The sequence below is a fragment of the Protopterus annectens genome, chromosome 9.part0, assembly GCF_019279795.1.
Source record: "Protopterus annectens isolate FY-2018-M chromosome 9.part0, PAN1.0, whole genome shotgun sequence".
Classification (NCBI taxonomy): Eukaryota; Metazoa; Chordata; order Ceratodontiformes; family Protopteridae; genus Protopterus; species Protopterus annectens.
Genome location: NC_056743.1, coordinates 934,265,563 through 934,281,717, shown reverse-complemented (window position 1 = coordinate 934,281,717; position 16,155 = coordinate 934,265,563). Strand labels below are relative to the sequence as shown.

Here is a 16,155-nt window from a genome sequence, read left to right as displayed (position 1 = left end):
AACAGAGTTTATCTGAACATGTTAAGGCAAAGTTATTGGATGCTCCTTTACAACATGATACCTTGTTTGGTGTTAAGGCAGAAGAGGTGTTAAAGAAAATGGAGGATAAAGCTAAATCTATGCAAACAGTCAAGGATTTCTTACAGGTACAGCCACCTCGGTTTAGCAGAAATTGGCCAACAAAAAATTGGTCCTTTCCACTGTCAAACAGGCCACAGAAAGGCAGATAAAGATGCCCAAGAGGCAGATCTCAACCACAAGGCTCAAACAGACAACGGCAGTGGAGCACCTCAACCCTAAAAGGAGGTGAGGACAAGTCTCAACCTTACAGGAAACCGTCACAATGACTTTGCACTGCGTACGCCAAGCATGTCCCTTCTCAAAGCCCCCTTAGGGGGAAAACTAGCACTTTTTTCTCAAAACTGGCAAACAATCACCCAAGACAAATGGGTCCTGAATATTGTGTCTCAGGGTTACAGATTCCACTTCCATACTTTACCAAAGCTAAAAGGAATGCCAGACCTGCCACAAAATCAGTGGGCAGAGGCACAAAAACAAATTTCAGCAATCATGGACATGAGAGCTATACAAAAAGTACCACAACAGGAACAAAGACAAGGAATTTTACTCAAGACTCTTCCTGGTCCCCAGAAAGGACAAAGCCTGGAGGCCTATACTGGACCTTTCAATTCTGAATACTTACCTGGATATTACGAAATTCAAAATGTTGACATTACAGCAGCTTCTACCCATGCTTGGCAAGAAGGCTTGGCTTGTTACTCTGGACCTCAGAGGCATACCTGCATGTCCCTATCAGACAAAATTGCAGAAGATACCTCCGATTCAAAGCTGGTACAATGCACTACCAATTCTCTGCACTGCCCTTTGGCTTATCTACTCCGCCCAGGGTCTTCACAAAGTGCCTGGCACCAGTAATTGCATTTTGCAGAAAAAAGGAATTCAAATATATCCATACCTGGACGACTGCCTCATTCAAGCAGAGACAAGGGACATTCTTCTACAGCATCTGGCATTTGTGAAAAGTTTGCTAATTTCTCTAGGCTACACAGTAAATGAAAATAAGTCAAAACTAGTGCCCTCACAACAGATTACATTCCTGGGTGCCAGCTTAAATACAATGGCCCAGATGGCTTACCTCACGCCAGACAAACAAGTGCAACTAACTCCATATTTTCAACTACTGGCAAAAACGTCCCATCTCCCTGCAAGAAAAATTCTGCAGGCCCTGGGATTCATGGCATCCTGCATACTACTAGTACCATATGCCAGACTGCATATGAGGAAATTACAATGGTACCTAAAAAGTGTTTGGACTCAACAGTCTCAGTCTAGAAGCAGTAATTCCAATAATTCCCTGCCTACAACAGGAGTTTCGATGGTGGGCACAGGCATGTCACCTAAACAAGGGTCAGCCTTTTACCCAACCCACAGCCAGGCAAACTCTAACAGCAGATGCTTCGGATTACGCCTGGGGAGCACACATGGCAGGAACATGCATGCAGGGCAAGTGGACCACAGACCAGATGCATCTTCACATCAATCAAAAAGAGATGTTGGCTGTTCAAAATGCCCTAACAGCTTTCAAGGACCTTCTACACCCAGGACAACTATTACTGAAGACAGACAACACCACAGTAATGTGGTACATAAACAAACAAGGGGGCACTCACTCTTATCCCCTATACAGGCAAGCCATGACCTTGTGGCACACAGCTCTAATGTACCAAGTTCACCTGCAAGCACAATTCCTGCCAGGAAAGAAAAATACTCTGGCAGATGACCTAAGCAGAAATATCATGGACCCTCACGAATGGAAATTGAACCCACAAATCTTCAGCATGATAACACAAAAATGGGGATGCCCAGACAGATCTTTTTGCCTCCCCTCTGAATTGCCAACTACAAAATTTCTGCACAAGGACTTATCACAAACAAGCATGGAAAGTGGATGCTCTTCTGTTCAGCTGGAAAAACCTAAAAGTCTATGCCTTCCCACCACTGCCTCTCCTTTTAAAGGTACTCCTAAAAGCCAGACAAGAAAAACCACAGATGATCCTGATTGCTCCAGAATGACCACGCCAGCACTGGTACCCTATCTTAAGGAACTTGGCTCAGGGCCCACCATGGATTTTGCCCCAAATTCCACACATTCTGACTCGACAAAACAATCAGATCCTGCACGGTCAGCTCAAAACCTTAAACCTGGCTGCATGGCAGATGCTTTAGTCAAACAGGCAACACCTCTCTCTAAAGCTGTTATGGATGTCATTTTGGAGGCCAGGAGGCCTAGCACCAGGAAAGCTTACTCAGAAAAATGTAAGAGATTCTGCGCCTGGAACCAGGCTCACAGCCTTGACCCTCTTGTTCCAAACATTCCTCAGATTTTACAATACTTAACTGAGATGCTGGACAGAGGCCTATCCTTTTCATCAATTAAGATTCACGCCTCTGCCATTTCTGCACATTACAACACAGATCCTCCTTTATTCTCTCATCCCATGCTAAAGCAGTACCTCAGTGGGGCTAAAAACATAAGACCGCCCCGGAGAGCACCAACACCAACTTGGGATCTCATTTTCGTTTTGGAAAAACTGACCCTACCACCTTTTGAGCCAGCCAATACAGCCGATCTAAAATTTCTATCATGGAAAACAGCTCTGCTCCTGGCAGTAACTTTAGCATGAAGAGTCTCAGAGCTACAGGCATTAATGGCAGTGGAACATTTTATAATTTTTCATCAGGATAGGGTATCTTTAAGGACAAACCCTACCTTCATGCCAAAGGTGGTATCCAGTGTGACTCTTAACCAAACCATCTATTTGCCTACTTTTTATCCAAACCCCCAAAATAAAGGGGAGAAACTTCTGCATTCTTTGGACATACACAGGCAGCTACGCTTCTACTTGGACAAAACAAAAGCTTTCAGGAAAACTGATCAACTGTTTGTAGCATATGCTGCAGGATCACAAGGCAAGCCTATCTCAAAGCAGACTATATCCAAATGGATAGGACATTGTATTTGGTACTGCTACACACAGCATGGAAAATCAGTCCCTAATAACATTAGGCCTCATTCCACCAGGGCAACAGCCACTTCAGCAGCCTTTCTCAGAGGAGTACCTACCAAGGAAATTTTGGAGGCTGCAACTTGGAGTTCAGTGCACACCTTCACCAAGCATTACCACCTGCCTCTTTACTCTAAATCCAGAGCAGGATTTGCCACTGCAGTTCTGCAAGGCCTCTTAGCCAATCCTAACTGTTTATAGACCAGCCACCCAAACTTAGCTTTGGGATTCAACCCAAGTGTGATGACTGCAGCAGTGTAACACGATGAACATAGTACAGTTTTGTACCTACCATAAATGTAGATGTTCGAGTGTTCACAGTGCTGCAGTCCAAGTTACCCTCCCTCCATCCCCTCTGAACTAGCTGGACTTATCTATACCCTTCTATCCTATACAACCTTTGGGGTGTATTTGCTGGTAACTGAAGGTATTGTTTTTATTTTATATGTATATTTTTGATTAGCAATATGTATTGCCTACCCACTTTTGGACACCTGACATCTGGGGCAAGAGAAACTGAAGAAAATGGCGTTGGATGCATCTTATATATACCCCTGTCGCACTGATGTTAGGGAAGAAGTGACAGCAACTGACGCCAGATCAAGACTTTGGAACTCTGGCCGACTGCGGGACCGCCTGATGGCAGGATAACCCAAGTGTGATGACTGCAGCAGTGTGAACACTCTATCATCTACATTTATGGTAGGTACAAAACTGTACATTCTGTAGTTGGAAACCATTCTCTGCTAAATACAGATGAGATTTTGTAGCTGCTACTAATAAAAGGGCTGAACAGACTTGAGTTTGAGACTTCTGCAATTCTCCGATATTCAACCTGCGCAGGCAACAAGAGAGAAAGACACACACACACACACACACACACACACACACACACACACACACACACACACACACACACACCAGTCTAAACTACAGGAACATCAGACAGCTATTGCCATAATGTCGGTGCTGCAATAAAAGTATCCCATTAAATAGATATTGTAAAAGTCCCAGGCAAATAAAGAAAATGAAGGCTTAACATCTGGCAATTATGAAGTGAGAACCTTTAGTAGGAAAACGCATTCTTCTCCTGGCATTGTTTTCTGTCACACTTATGTGGAGGATCTTGCATTCTGGCCATATTACGGTAATCCTTAACCTGTCTGCTTATACACTCTTAGCAACATTTTTACTCGCATACAGAAGTACAAGTTATAAAGGATACTTTCCCTTTACAAGTATGCTTTGGACATCTTTGACTTGGAAAGTTGACTGCCTGCTTTGGAATTCAGTACAGATGTAGCAATGGCTGCCTGTGCCCAATTTCAAACCATTATGAATAGTAACAGTATCAGTGAAGTGATCCTTGCATTTGAACATGTACTGATGTGGTGAGTATGGTCACATGAGTGAACTTTGTGGTGAGTATTCTTAACTCATCTGTAGTATGGTTTGTATAGGTGGTTGAGAAGTGTGTGTTTTTCATAAAATGTCTGCTTTTTCTATTTTCTTGTGCTAGAATTCCAGAGGAGACAACTGTGGTTGTAGTAAAGGAGACACCTACTGCCTCTTTGCAGAAGACATGTGGTGAGTGAATCTCAAAAGCTGATATTTTATCCTTTTATTGTATTTTCTGTTTTTAATGTCAAACGTTGTTCTTTAGTCTTTATCACATTACATATTACTGATAGCATTTTAGCCATATTTATTGGTATTGTATGGCTTTCACCACCCACAACTACCAGCTATTCCATGCTCTTTAACAGTTCCTTATTAAAAGTGTAGGATCAGATAGTGCAACTCGGAGCACTTTTAAATTTTGATTTCTGACATGGCTGATAAATCTAATGTGTCTGTTAAACCTTCAAAGGGCCCTTCTGGCTTTAAGAGGTGCCAGAAATGTGACAGGAAGATGTCCAATTCAGATGGGCATGTCTGGTGTGTGTATTGTCTAGGCATTGTACACCTGCAGGAAGATTGTGCCATCCGCCAGAACTTTAACTGATTGGAGAAACAAGTTAAGTTTGAAGGGTTTATTAAAAGGGGACTCCGAAGAGGCCATATCTGGATCGAAGACTGAAGCCAGCTCATCATCCTCCTCTTTTTCCTCTTCTAAACTGAAGAAACATTCACATTAAGTTCCAAGTAGTTCCTCGGAACTGCCTGAAAAGTTATCCAAACAGCCTACGGTGTTGACGGTTCCTCAGCACTGATAAGCAAGACAGACTCTGCACCCACCACAACTTTGGATAAGACAACTACTACTTTGGCACCAGAAATTTCATCAGTACTGAAGCAGGACCACATTGATATTGATATCAAGGACAAAGTACTCTTCTTCGGTCGATCCATTTTTGGACTCCCCTCTTAGCCGGACCGCCTAGTGTGGTCCGTTCGATTCACTAAGAGCCTCTTAGAATCAGACATCATGAGGCTGGGATATCAGTTCTTTTTGGTGAGGGGATTATCTTCATCTTTGGTTCGCAGCCAAGTCAGCACCGGGATCTGTCCTTTGACACTGTCTCATCTTCCTCCTCCAACTCCATTTGAGTCTTTGGAACCCCTGGCACCAACCTACCTGGCTCAGACTGTCTAGGTTCTGGTAAGAGCAACTTCTCCGGAACAGAGAATTGCCTTGAGCTGTTCTGTTTTTTTTTGATCCGGAGGTCTCCTAGGGTTGAGACATCGCCACTTCCAAGGGGCAAGGTTCGACTTCCTTTTTATCAGAACCTTCTATGCCCCTCGGTGCTTTGGCTTTCATTGGCTCTACCCAGGCTTCTGCTTTGGAGGCCACCATCTCAGTGCAGGGTGGAACCACAGTTCTGAAGAAGTCTATTTTGGTTGTGGGCTCCCATCCCTGTACTGGGGGGTCCACTTTTCAGATCATGGAGAAGGCCTTGTCCATTGTGGACTCAGTCCTTGCCTTCCCAGTTGGGCCAAACTTCTGCATCCCCTCTTCCAGAGCTTCCGTCATCCTCATCCCTGGTACAGAGGGCACAAAAACCCCAGGAAAAATCCACTTTGGTGGTTTCCTCTTCAGGTACTTCCTGGAATGTCCCCCCTGATAAAGTACTTGCGAAGAAAAAGTGAAAGAGGAAGTACTTAAACTCCCTGGAGGAGTCCTTCACTGAAAATACCAATTTTAATGAAGGGGAAGGTTGTCGCAGGTCACTCTCTGATGAGGATTTCTTTGGGGACATCCTTGAAATCCTGAAACAGAGGGGTGGCTGGTCTTCCCTCCAGCCTTCCTCAGAGGAGTCTGTATACCTGGAGGCTTTTTGCGCCCAACCCTCTACCTCTTAGATCTCTCCACCCACTGATGAGCTCATTAATTTGATTGCACATCGGGCCTGGAAGATTCCTGACTCCATCGAACTGATCCCCAAGAGGCCTGACTGGATCCTTTCTGCCCCTAAGGAAGAGCAGCACTGGGCTAACGGAATCCCCATAAATGCAATGGTGATAGCAGCCACAAAGAAGGAACTTGCAGAGGAAAGTCCTACTATCCATCCTCCTAACAAGCAGTCTAGGACTATGGATAGGTTCGGAAAGCATGTTTATGCTTCATCAACTGTCACCGTCAGATCTTTGAACTACAAGGCGCACTTTACCAGGCTGTAGAGAGATCTGATCAAACAGCTGTCAGATACTCTCAAAGGAGCAGTAAATGAAGAGGTATGACACAAAGTTGCCTCTCAGCTCACCACCTTCTAAGCAATTTCTACCTCATCCATGAAGCTGATTGCCTAAGCAGCTGAAGGGGTGACAAGAACGGCAGGTTCAGGCGTAGCCATTAGGAGGCATGCCTGTATGCACCTGTGTGACTTTGTGGAGCCATTTAAATCTTCATCTGTCAATGCCCCATTTGACAGAGCATCCCTTTTTGAACCCAAAATAAGATACACTGGCCAGATGTGAGAAAGATGGAAAGACTCCCTCTGCCATGGATGCATGCTTTTTCACTCCTCAATGGCCCCACTCCAAGAACCAGAGAAGTGGGAGGCTATAGTTCAAAGAGCCCCAAGGGCCTTTCCAGGACTCACGTGGCAAGGACTTTCCTTGGGGCAGAGGGGGAATGTGGCAATGGAAGACAAAGTCCTAGAGGCAGAGGTGGCCTGCAGAACCAAGGGTCCAGAGATTTTCTCTAACTCCTACCAGCACTCTTGAATGGAGGCAGTCTGGGGACAATTATCCTTGCACCAGTCTACCTGGCTATAGATAACATTGAACAAATGGGTACAGAGAATCATTACCAAAGGTTATATTATTCCCCTTTCCTCAATTTCAAAAACACAAAAACTCCTGGATGTTCCACCCAGTCACAGGGGAGTAGCAGTCGTAGAAATTCAAAAACTGATAGTCATCCGAAAAGCCCCACCAGACCAAAGAGGATCCCGGTTTTACTCTAGACTCTTTTTAGTGCCCAGAAAGACAGGGACTAGAGGCCCATTTTGTATCTCAGCCAGTTCAGCAAACCAAGTTCTGGATAGTCTCAGTACAGTCAATACTTCCATTCTTGGAAAAAGGCAATTGGATGTGCTGTATAGATCTTCAAGATGTTTATTACCATATAAAAATGGACAAACGCTCCAGGGGATTCCTGTGCTTCTGGCTGGGAGCCAGTCATTTCCAGTTCTGAGCATTGCCCTTTGGTCTCACCACAGCCCCCAGGGTGTTTACCAAATGCATTGCAGTGGTAGGAGCTCATCTCAGACTGAGATTTCGAGTTTTTCCTTATCTTGACGATTGACACCTTACATCTATAAACCAGGCATCAGCTAGAATGGGCAGGAGATTAAACCTAGCATCTCTGCAATTCTTTAGGCATTACAATAAATTACAAAAAGTCAAATCAGCAACCTACACAACAGCTGGAATTTATTGAAGCTCTGTTAAATACGATTTCAGGAACTGCTTCACTCCAAGCAGAAAGCCTCCAAAAGATCAGATCACAGGTAAACCATATTATTCAGAACAGAAGTGTTTCAGGCAGATTCATCCTACAGGCGCTAAGCTCAATGGCAGCTTCTATTACTTTAGTTCCCTTGGCCAGATATCACATGCAGATTCTCTAATGGCTTCTGGCCAACCAATGGTCGTTAATGAAACAGCCGGTGTCGCATCACATCGTGATCACCAATTGCTGCAAACAAGACCTGTCTTGATTGCTCCATTCCAACGAGATCCTTTTGGGCTGCCCTTTCATCCTTCTACAGCCCCAAGCCATAGTGGCCATGGATACTTCCAAGATAGTGTGGGGGGCCATTATCTGGGGAGGACAGTCTAAGACACTTGTGCAAATTGGCCTCAGGTGGGGGCCATCAATGTTCCAGAGATGAGGGAAGAGCTCTTAGTGTTGCAAGCATTTCAAGATGTCCTTCCCCTAGGAACAGTGGCAGTTCAGACGGACAACATGTCAGTAATCTGGTACATCAACAAACAAGGAGGAACCAAATCTTACCCACTTTGTCTAGAAGCCTTCAGAGTTTGACAATGGGTGATTTCTTCCAACCGCTTTCTCATGGTAATGCATATTCCGGGAGCTCCAATGTGAGAGCAGACAAGCTGAGCAGAAGTACTGGGATGCCTCGCGAGTGGTCTCTCAATCCTGTGGTGATGGACAAGATCTTCTGTCACTGGGGCCAACATTGCTGTGATCTGTTTGTGTCCCCTTTAAACAGCAAGTACAGCAGTTACTTCACCCTTATCCCCCCTCCGGAGGAGTCACCCAGAGACTCTTCCTCATGATTTGCCCCCCCCCCCCCTGGTCTTCTGAATGCCTTTCCCCCAACTCCTCTGATATTTCAGTTTCTAAAGAAAGCTAAAAGGTTGAAGAACACAATAATTCTCATTTCCCTGTTCTGGCCTCAACAAATGTAGTTTCCCTTCATTTGGCCTCATCTACTTCGGAAACCTTGGCTTCGAGACCCATCTCCAGATCTGTTATCTCATCCAGAAGGAATGGTTCATCCAAATCTCCAACATCTCAAGCTCATTGTGTGGCTTCTCTAATTCCCCCAACTGCCAGGCATTCTTCCCTTTCCTGTCTTGTCTGTTAAATCATTTTGGCTCATGGAATCCTAATGTTAAGGCCTCCATTTAAAGAGCACATCCATGGGATTTACCCCCAATTCTACAATCTTACTCTTTCCCTGTTTCAACCATCAGCTACTTGTGACTTAAAATTTCTGACTTAGAAAACATTATTTTTAGTAGCTATATCTTCTACAAGAAGAGTTTCTGAAATTCAAGCCTTGTCTTGCAAACCCCCCTACACAATATTTCACAAAGACAGGGTTTCCGTCAGGAATAATCCTTCCTTCTTGCTAAAGGTAATTTCAGAATCTAATATCAATCAAACATTGTGTCTACCAGTCTTTTTTGCTAACTTCTCCAATAAGAAAGAGTATTGTCTACATTTATTAGCCATTCTTATACAATTACATTTTTATCTTCATAGAACAAAGGATTTCAGAAAATTTGACCATTTGTTGCCTTTTCCTCACTTTCCTTAGGTAACCCAGTTTCCAAGGTTACCTTAGCTGTCTAAGAGATTGTATTACATTTATCTATCATTCAAAGGGACTTCACCCTCCACGCCCTGTGGAAGCCCACTCAACTAAAGCTGTAGCAGCTTCTGCAGTTTCATGCCAGAGCTTCTTTAGATGACATTTGTGCAGCAGCCCTATGGTCTTCTCCTCATGGTCTTCTTGTACTTTTATCACTCATTACAAATTGAGTTAGGTCTCTAGGGGACATGCATCATTTGGTTCAATAGTGCTTAGGAATATTCTTCCATGAGACCTCCCAAGATTCAGGTAGCTAGTGACTGTGTCCCACCGTCAAGGTTTACATGAAGATTGACATCATCAGATAAAGAAACTATGTCTTACTATAATGTTCCATCTGTGATGTTCATCGTGTTACACTGCTGCAGTCATTACACTTGGGTTATCCTGCCGTCAGGCGGTTCCCCAGTCGGCCTGAGTTCCAATGTCTTGGTCCGGCATCGGTTGCTGTCTCCTCCTCCCTGACGTTATTGCAACAGGGGTATATAAGATGCAGCCGACGCCATTTTCTTAAGTCTTTCTTGCCGTGCAGTGCCCGAAGCAAAAGCAGTTCGCAAGTGCCGGTCGGCCATCTCCTGAGATTTTCATTCCGAATCCAGAACCAAAGTCTTCTACAAAGCTAAGTACCCCATTGGGGAAACTTTTTCTTGCCTCAGACCGATGTCAGTAAAAGTTAATAACTGTATTTCTTGTGGGAAGCAAATACCTCATAAGGATTTCCATTCCTATTGTATCCCATGCCTAGGCCCAGACCACGACGTCACTGGTTGTCGGTTTTGTGCTAGGTTTAACAAGCGCACTATTAAACGTCGGTTTGATTTTGCCCGACATTATTTTGGTAGAAAATTCAATTATACCATGACGTCGGAACTTCTGATGACCAGAATATACAAAAAGCGCAAAGACAAGGATAGGCATCCGAAGCCTAAAACTGATGACGAAGCCTCTTCTAGGCCAGTCGCCGGTTCTCCGGTTTTCAGCAAGGCACCTTCGCAGCCCCAGACTACCGCTGCTGTAGAACCACAGGCTGCCTCTGACTCCCATGTGGAGATGGCTGGGCCTTCGGACGCACAAGTTATTCAGCTTACCGAGACTAACCTTTCTGAGGGATCCGGAGTAGCTGAGCAACCCACAGCTTCAGAGGGTGTCTTCAGACCTACTCAGTTAAGCATTAAACCCTCAGCTAAGTCTAAGCCTCCTTTAAAATCAAAGAAACAAATACAGCATTCTCCAGGACAGGCCTCCATGCCTAAGAAACAAATGCTCAAAATGGCCGAAGACCTAATCACTCTGATCAGGGGGTCCCATCCCCCTCCTGGTAAAAGGCCTAGACAGGATGCAGACTGACTCATCCAACCAGGTGTCCATCTCCTCTCATTCATCCTCAGACCTAGGATACTCTCTACCCCTTTATCAGGATTCTGATGCTGAGGAATCAATTCCATCAGCCTCACCGCCTGAGGGACTACTCCTTTGGGGAAACCCTACATACCATGAGGGAGCATTTCCACTGGGAAGGCCAGGATTACTCAGAATCCAAGAAAAGGCTCAGAGACTTCCTTTTATTATCTCAACACAGACCCCTTGCTATTCCGCCAGTGTTAGATATTGTAGATGATGTGTATACTGAATCAAGCTTAAATCCTGATTCCTTACCTCCAGCCCCTGTTAAACCTGACAGATACTAGAGAGTCCCTGACTCACATAAATTTCTGTATAAAAGAACTGTAGCTGACCCTGAAACTATTTCTCAGGGACCCAAAGGAGTTCAGGCCTCATCAGCCAAGAATCCAGTTCCCTCTGACAGAGATTCCAGAGCATTAGACAGATGGGGAAAGAAAGTATATATGTCTGCAACTTTAGCAATGAGAGCCTTAAATTGCCAGTTTCACATGTTAAAATATCAGCAATTTTTACTGTCTCAATTAAAACAGAAAATGCTTCCAGAATCAGATCCTCCTAATTTGAAAGAAATGCAGGATTTCTTGCATGCAGCTGAACAAGTGGGAAAGCATACTTTGCAATGTGGTTTTGATTCTCTAGAGGCCTCCTGCAGAGCAGCCAGTTACAGACTCTGTCATTAGAAGACATGCTTGGTTAAAAGAACATACGTTACCAGTTCATGTTAAAGCAAAATTATTAGATGCACCTTTGCAGCAGGATGTGTTATTTGGAGTTAAGGCAGAGGAGGTATTAAAGAAAATGGAGGATAAGGCTAAATCTATGCAAACGGTGAAGGATTTCTTACAGGTTCAGCCTCCTAGATTTAGCAGAAACTGGCCAACTAAGAATTGGTCCTTTCCAATTACAGACAGACCTCAAAGGGGAAAATACAGATGTCCAAGAAGTAGAGGTCAAACACAAGGTCCATATAGGCCTCGACAATGGGTTGCCTCAGGCCAGAAGGAAGGGGAAGACAGACCCCAACCATATAAAAAGCAGCCCCAATGATTTCCCACTACAGCTGCCAAACAAATCCCTCTTGGCAGCCCCCTTGGGAGGAAAACTGGCACTCTTCTACCACAATTAGCAAATGATCACCAAAGACAAATGGGTTCTCAACATTGTATTTCAAGGTTACATGTTCCACTTCCACACTCTGCCACGGTTAAAAGGAATGCTAAATCTGCCACCAAGTCAATGGGCAGAGGCTCAAAAACAAATTACAGCACTCATGGATATGAGAGCTATTCAAAAGGTACCATCACAGGAGCAAGGAGAAGGATTTTACTCAAGACTCTTTCTGGTACCCAGAAAGGACAAAGCCTGGAGGCCCATTCTGGATCTTTCATCTCTAAACACTTACCTGGATGTTCCGAAATTCAAAATGTTGACATTACAGCAGCTTCTTCCCATGCTGGGCAAGAAAGCTTGGCTCGTGACTTTGGACCTCAGGGAGGCATACCTGCATGTCCCTATCAGACAAAACTGCAGAAGATACCTCAGATTCATAGCTGGTTCAATGCACTACCAATTCTCTGCACTGCCCTTTGGCTTATCTACTGCGCCCAGGGTCTTCACAGAGTGCCTGGCACCAGTAATTGCATTTTGCAGACAAAAAGGAATTCAGATTTATCCGTACCTGGACGATTGCCTGATTCAAGCAGAGAGCAAGGACATTCTTCTAGAGCATCTGGTGTTTGTAAAAAAGTTAAGTTGCCTAGGGTACACAGTAAACAAAAAGAAATCAAAACTAGTGCCCTCACAAGATATTATATTCTTGGGTGCCAGCTTGAACACAACAGCCCAGATGGCTTATCTCACGCCAGACAAGCAAGGACAACTGACTCAATACTTTCAATTGATGGCAACAAAGACCCAACTCCCTGCAAGAAAAATTCTGCATGCCTTGGGTTACATGGCATCCTGCATACTAATTCCATATGCCAAACTGCATATGAGGAAACTACAATGGTACCTAAAGAATGTATGGTCTCAACACTGAAGTTTGGAAACCGTTATACCACTAATCCCTTGCCTTCAACAGGAGTTTCAATGGTGGGCTCAAGCTTGTCACCTCAACAAGGGACAGCCTTTTACACAACCCACAGCCAGGCAAACACTGACAACCGATGCATCGGATTACGCCTGGGGAGCACACATGGCAGGCAAATGTATTCAGGGCACGTGGCCCGCAGAACAAAGGCATCTTCACATCAATCAAAAAGAGATGCTAGCTGTACAAAATGCCCTTGTAGCTTTCAAGGACCTGCTGCATCCAGGACAACTACTGATAGACAGACAACACCACAGTTATGTGGTACATAAACAAGCAAGGGGGCACTCACTCCTACCCCCTATGCAGACAAGCCATGACCTTGTGGAACACAGCTATAAACCTTCAAGTTCATCTGCAAGCACAATTCCTGCCAAGAGAGAAAAACACATTGGCAGACGACTTAAGCAGAAACATCATGGATCCCCATGAATGGGAATTGAATCCACAAATATTCAGAATGATAACACAGAAATGGTGGAGCCGGACATAGATCTGTTTGCATCCCCAATAAACTGCCAGCTACAAAAATTCTGCACAAGGAGTTACCATCCACAAGCATGGGAAGTGGATGCCCTCTCATTCAGCTGGGAGAACCTACAAGTATACGCTTTCCCACCACTTCCTCTCCTGCCAAAGGTACTCATAAAAGCCAGGCAAGAAGAGCCAAAGATGATCCTGATTGCACCAGACTGGCCACGCCAGCACTGGTACCCAATCTTAAGGAGCTTAGCACAAGAACCACCCTGGATTTTGCCTCAAATCCCACATCTGCTGACATCAGCACAACAACCAAATTCTACACAGCCAGCTAAAGACCTTAAACCTAGCTGCATGGAAGATTCCTTAGTCAAGCAAGCAATGCCTCTCTCCAAAGCTGTTATGGATATCATTCTGGAGGCCAGAAGGCCAAGTACCAGGAAAGCCTATTCAGATAAATGGAAGAGATTCTGTGCCTGGAACCAAGCTCACAGCCTTGACCCTCTTGTTCCAAACATTCCTCAGATACTACAATACTTAACTGAGATGCTGGACAAAGGCCTCTCCTCCTCATCCATCAAGATCCATGCCTCTGCCATCTCTGCTCATTACAACACGGATCCACCAATTTTCTCTAATCCTCTGTTAAAACAGTACCTCAGAGGGGCTATAAACATAAGACCGCCCTGCAGAGCACCTACTCCAACTTGGGACCTCAACTTTGTTTTGGAAAAGCTAACTTTACCTCCTTTTGAGCCAGCTAACACAGCAGAATTAAAATATATCTCTTGGAAAACTGCCCTGCTCCTGGCAATAACATCAGCACAAAGAGTTTCAGAATTACAGGCACTAATGGCAGTGGAACCTTTCCTCATTTTCCACCAGGACAGGGTGTCTTTAAGAACTAACCCTACGTTTATGCCAAAGGTGGTATCCAGTGTGGCTCTAAACCAAACTATTCACCTGCCAACTTTTTATCCTAAACCACAGAACAAAGGGGAGAAACTACTGCACACTTTGGACATTCACAGGCAGTTACGCTTCTACTTGGACAAAACCAAAGCTTTCAGAAAATCTGAGCAATTATTGGTAGCATATGCTGCAGGAGCACAGGGAAAAGCCATTTCAAAACAGACTGTTTAAAAATGGATAGGACATTGTATACATTTCTGTTACACGTACCATGGAAAACCTGTACCTAGCAGCATTAGATCTCACTCCACCAGGGCAGCAGCCACTTCAGCTGCCTATCTCAGGGGAGTACCTACCCAAGGATATTTTGGAAGCAGCAACTTGGAGTTCTGTACATACCTTCACCAAGCATTACTATCTGCCTCTGTACTCTAAATCCAGAGCTGGCTTCGCCACTGCAGTGCTGCAGGGCCTTATAGCCACCCCTAATGCCTTCTAGAACCAGCCACCCTACCTCAGCTATGGGTTTCTACCCAAGTGTAATGACTGCAGCAGTGTAACACGATGAACATAGTACAGTTTTGTACCTACCATAAATGTAGATGTTCGAGTGTATACACTGCTGCAGTCCAGGTTACCCTCCCTCCTTCCCCTCTTACTGGCTGGTACGTACCTATGTCTTTTACCCTTACTACCTGTGGGGAGTATTTGCTGGTAGCTGTAAGTTGTTTTTTGCTTTTCTTATGTATGTTTTATTAGCAATTGGAATTGCCTACCTATTTAGAGGCACCTGACATCTGGGGCAAGAAAAACTGAAGAAAATGGCTTCGGCTGCATCTTATATACCCCTGTCACACTTGACAGCAGGGAGGAGGTGACAGCAACCGACGCCGGACCAAGACTTTGGAACTCAGGCAGACTGGGGAACCGCCTGACGGCAGGATAACCCAAGTGTAATGACTGCAGCAGTGTATACACTCAATCTACATTTATGGTAGGTACAAAACTGTACTTTATCGATCTTCACTAATCCTTGACATCCCCCCCCCCACTTCCTTCCCCTGGTCTGGGACTGTTAGTGGATCGAATATTTCCGAGACTGGCTTCATAATAGGGACACAGATCTGGTTTCTTTTTTTCTTTATTGCTATTTACTATTTGTCTGGCACTAATTTAGGCAAACTCGATCGGTGGTGATTTAGAGAGGAGCATTATAGGTAGAGCCTGGCTCAAGAGTTTGGCAGGCGCGAGCTGAAGTAAACAGCCGAGTCTGTTCCGAGACTCTGAACAGAGTCCACAGTCAAGGATTAGTGAAGATCGACAACACAGAACTTCATGGAAAGACGCAACTTCTTTTCAACAGAAAAGATACCATAATATTTTTCAAGCAGTATAGATTACATAAGTTGTCTTTCTTTATAACTGTCATACACTAAAACATTACATATATTGGACAATTCCTGCCTTCTCTTAAACTTCACTCTTCCACCTGAACGTTGTTCTGCATGTATTGTTCCCACAAATTCCATTTATTTCTATGTAATTTGCCCCTTCCCTTTTCTAAAGATCTCATTTCAAATTCCTCTGTCTCTTTAACAATAGGCAATACTTC

At 44.4% G+C, this 16,155-nt stretch overlaps 1 protein-coding gene across 1 annotated transcript in view; it reads left to right on the top strand.

Moving 5' to 3' along the window:
• The window catches only part of LOC122810608 (tastin-like), a 1,451,617-nt gene that overhangs the window by 534,521 nt on the left and 900,941 nt on the right, over positions 1 to 16,155 (top strand). Inside the window, exon 7 of the mRNA XM_044082184.1 lies at positions 4,606 to 4,673. Within this exon, the coding sequence (XP_043938119.1) occupies positions 4,606 to 4,673 (68 nt within the window). The remainder of the gene's footprint in view (positions 1 to 4,605; positions 4,674 to 16,155) is intronic.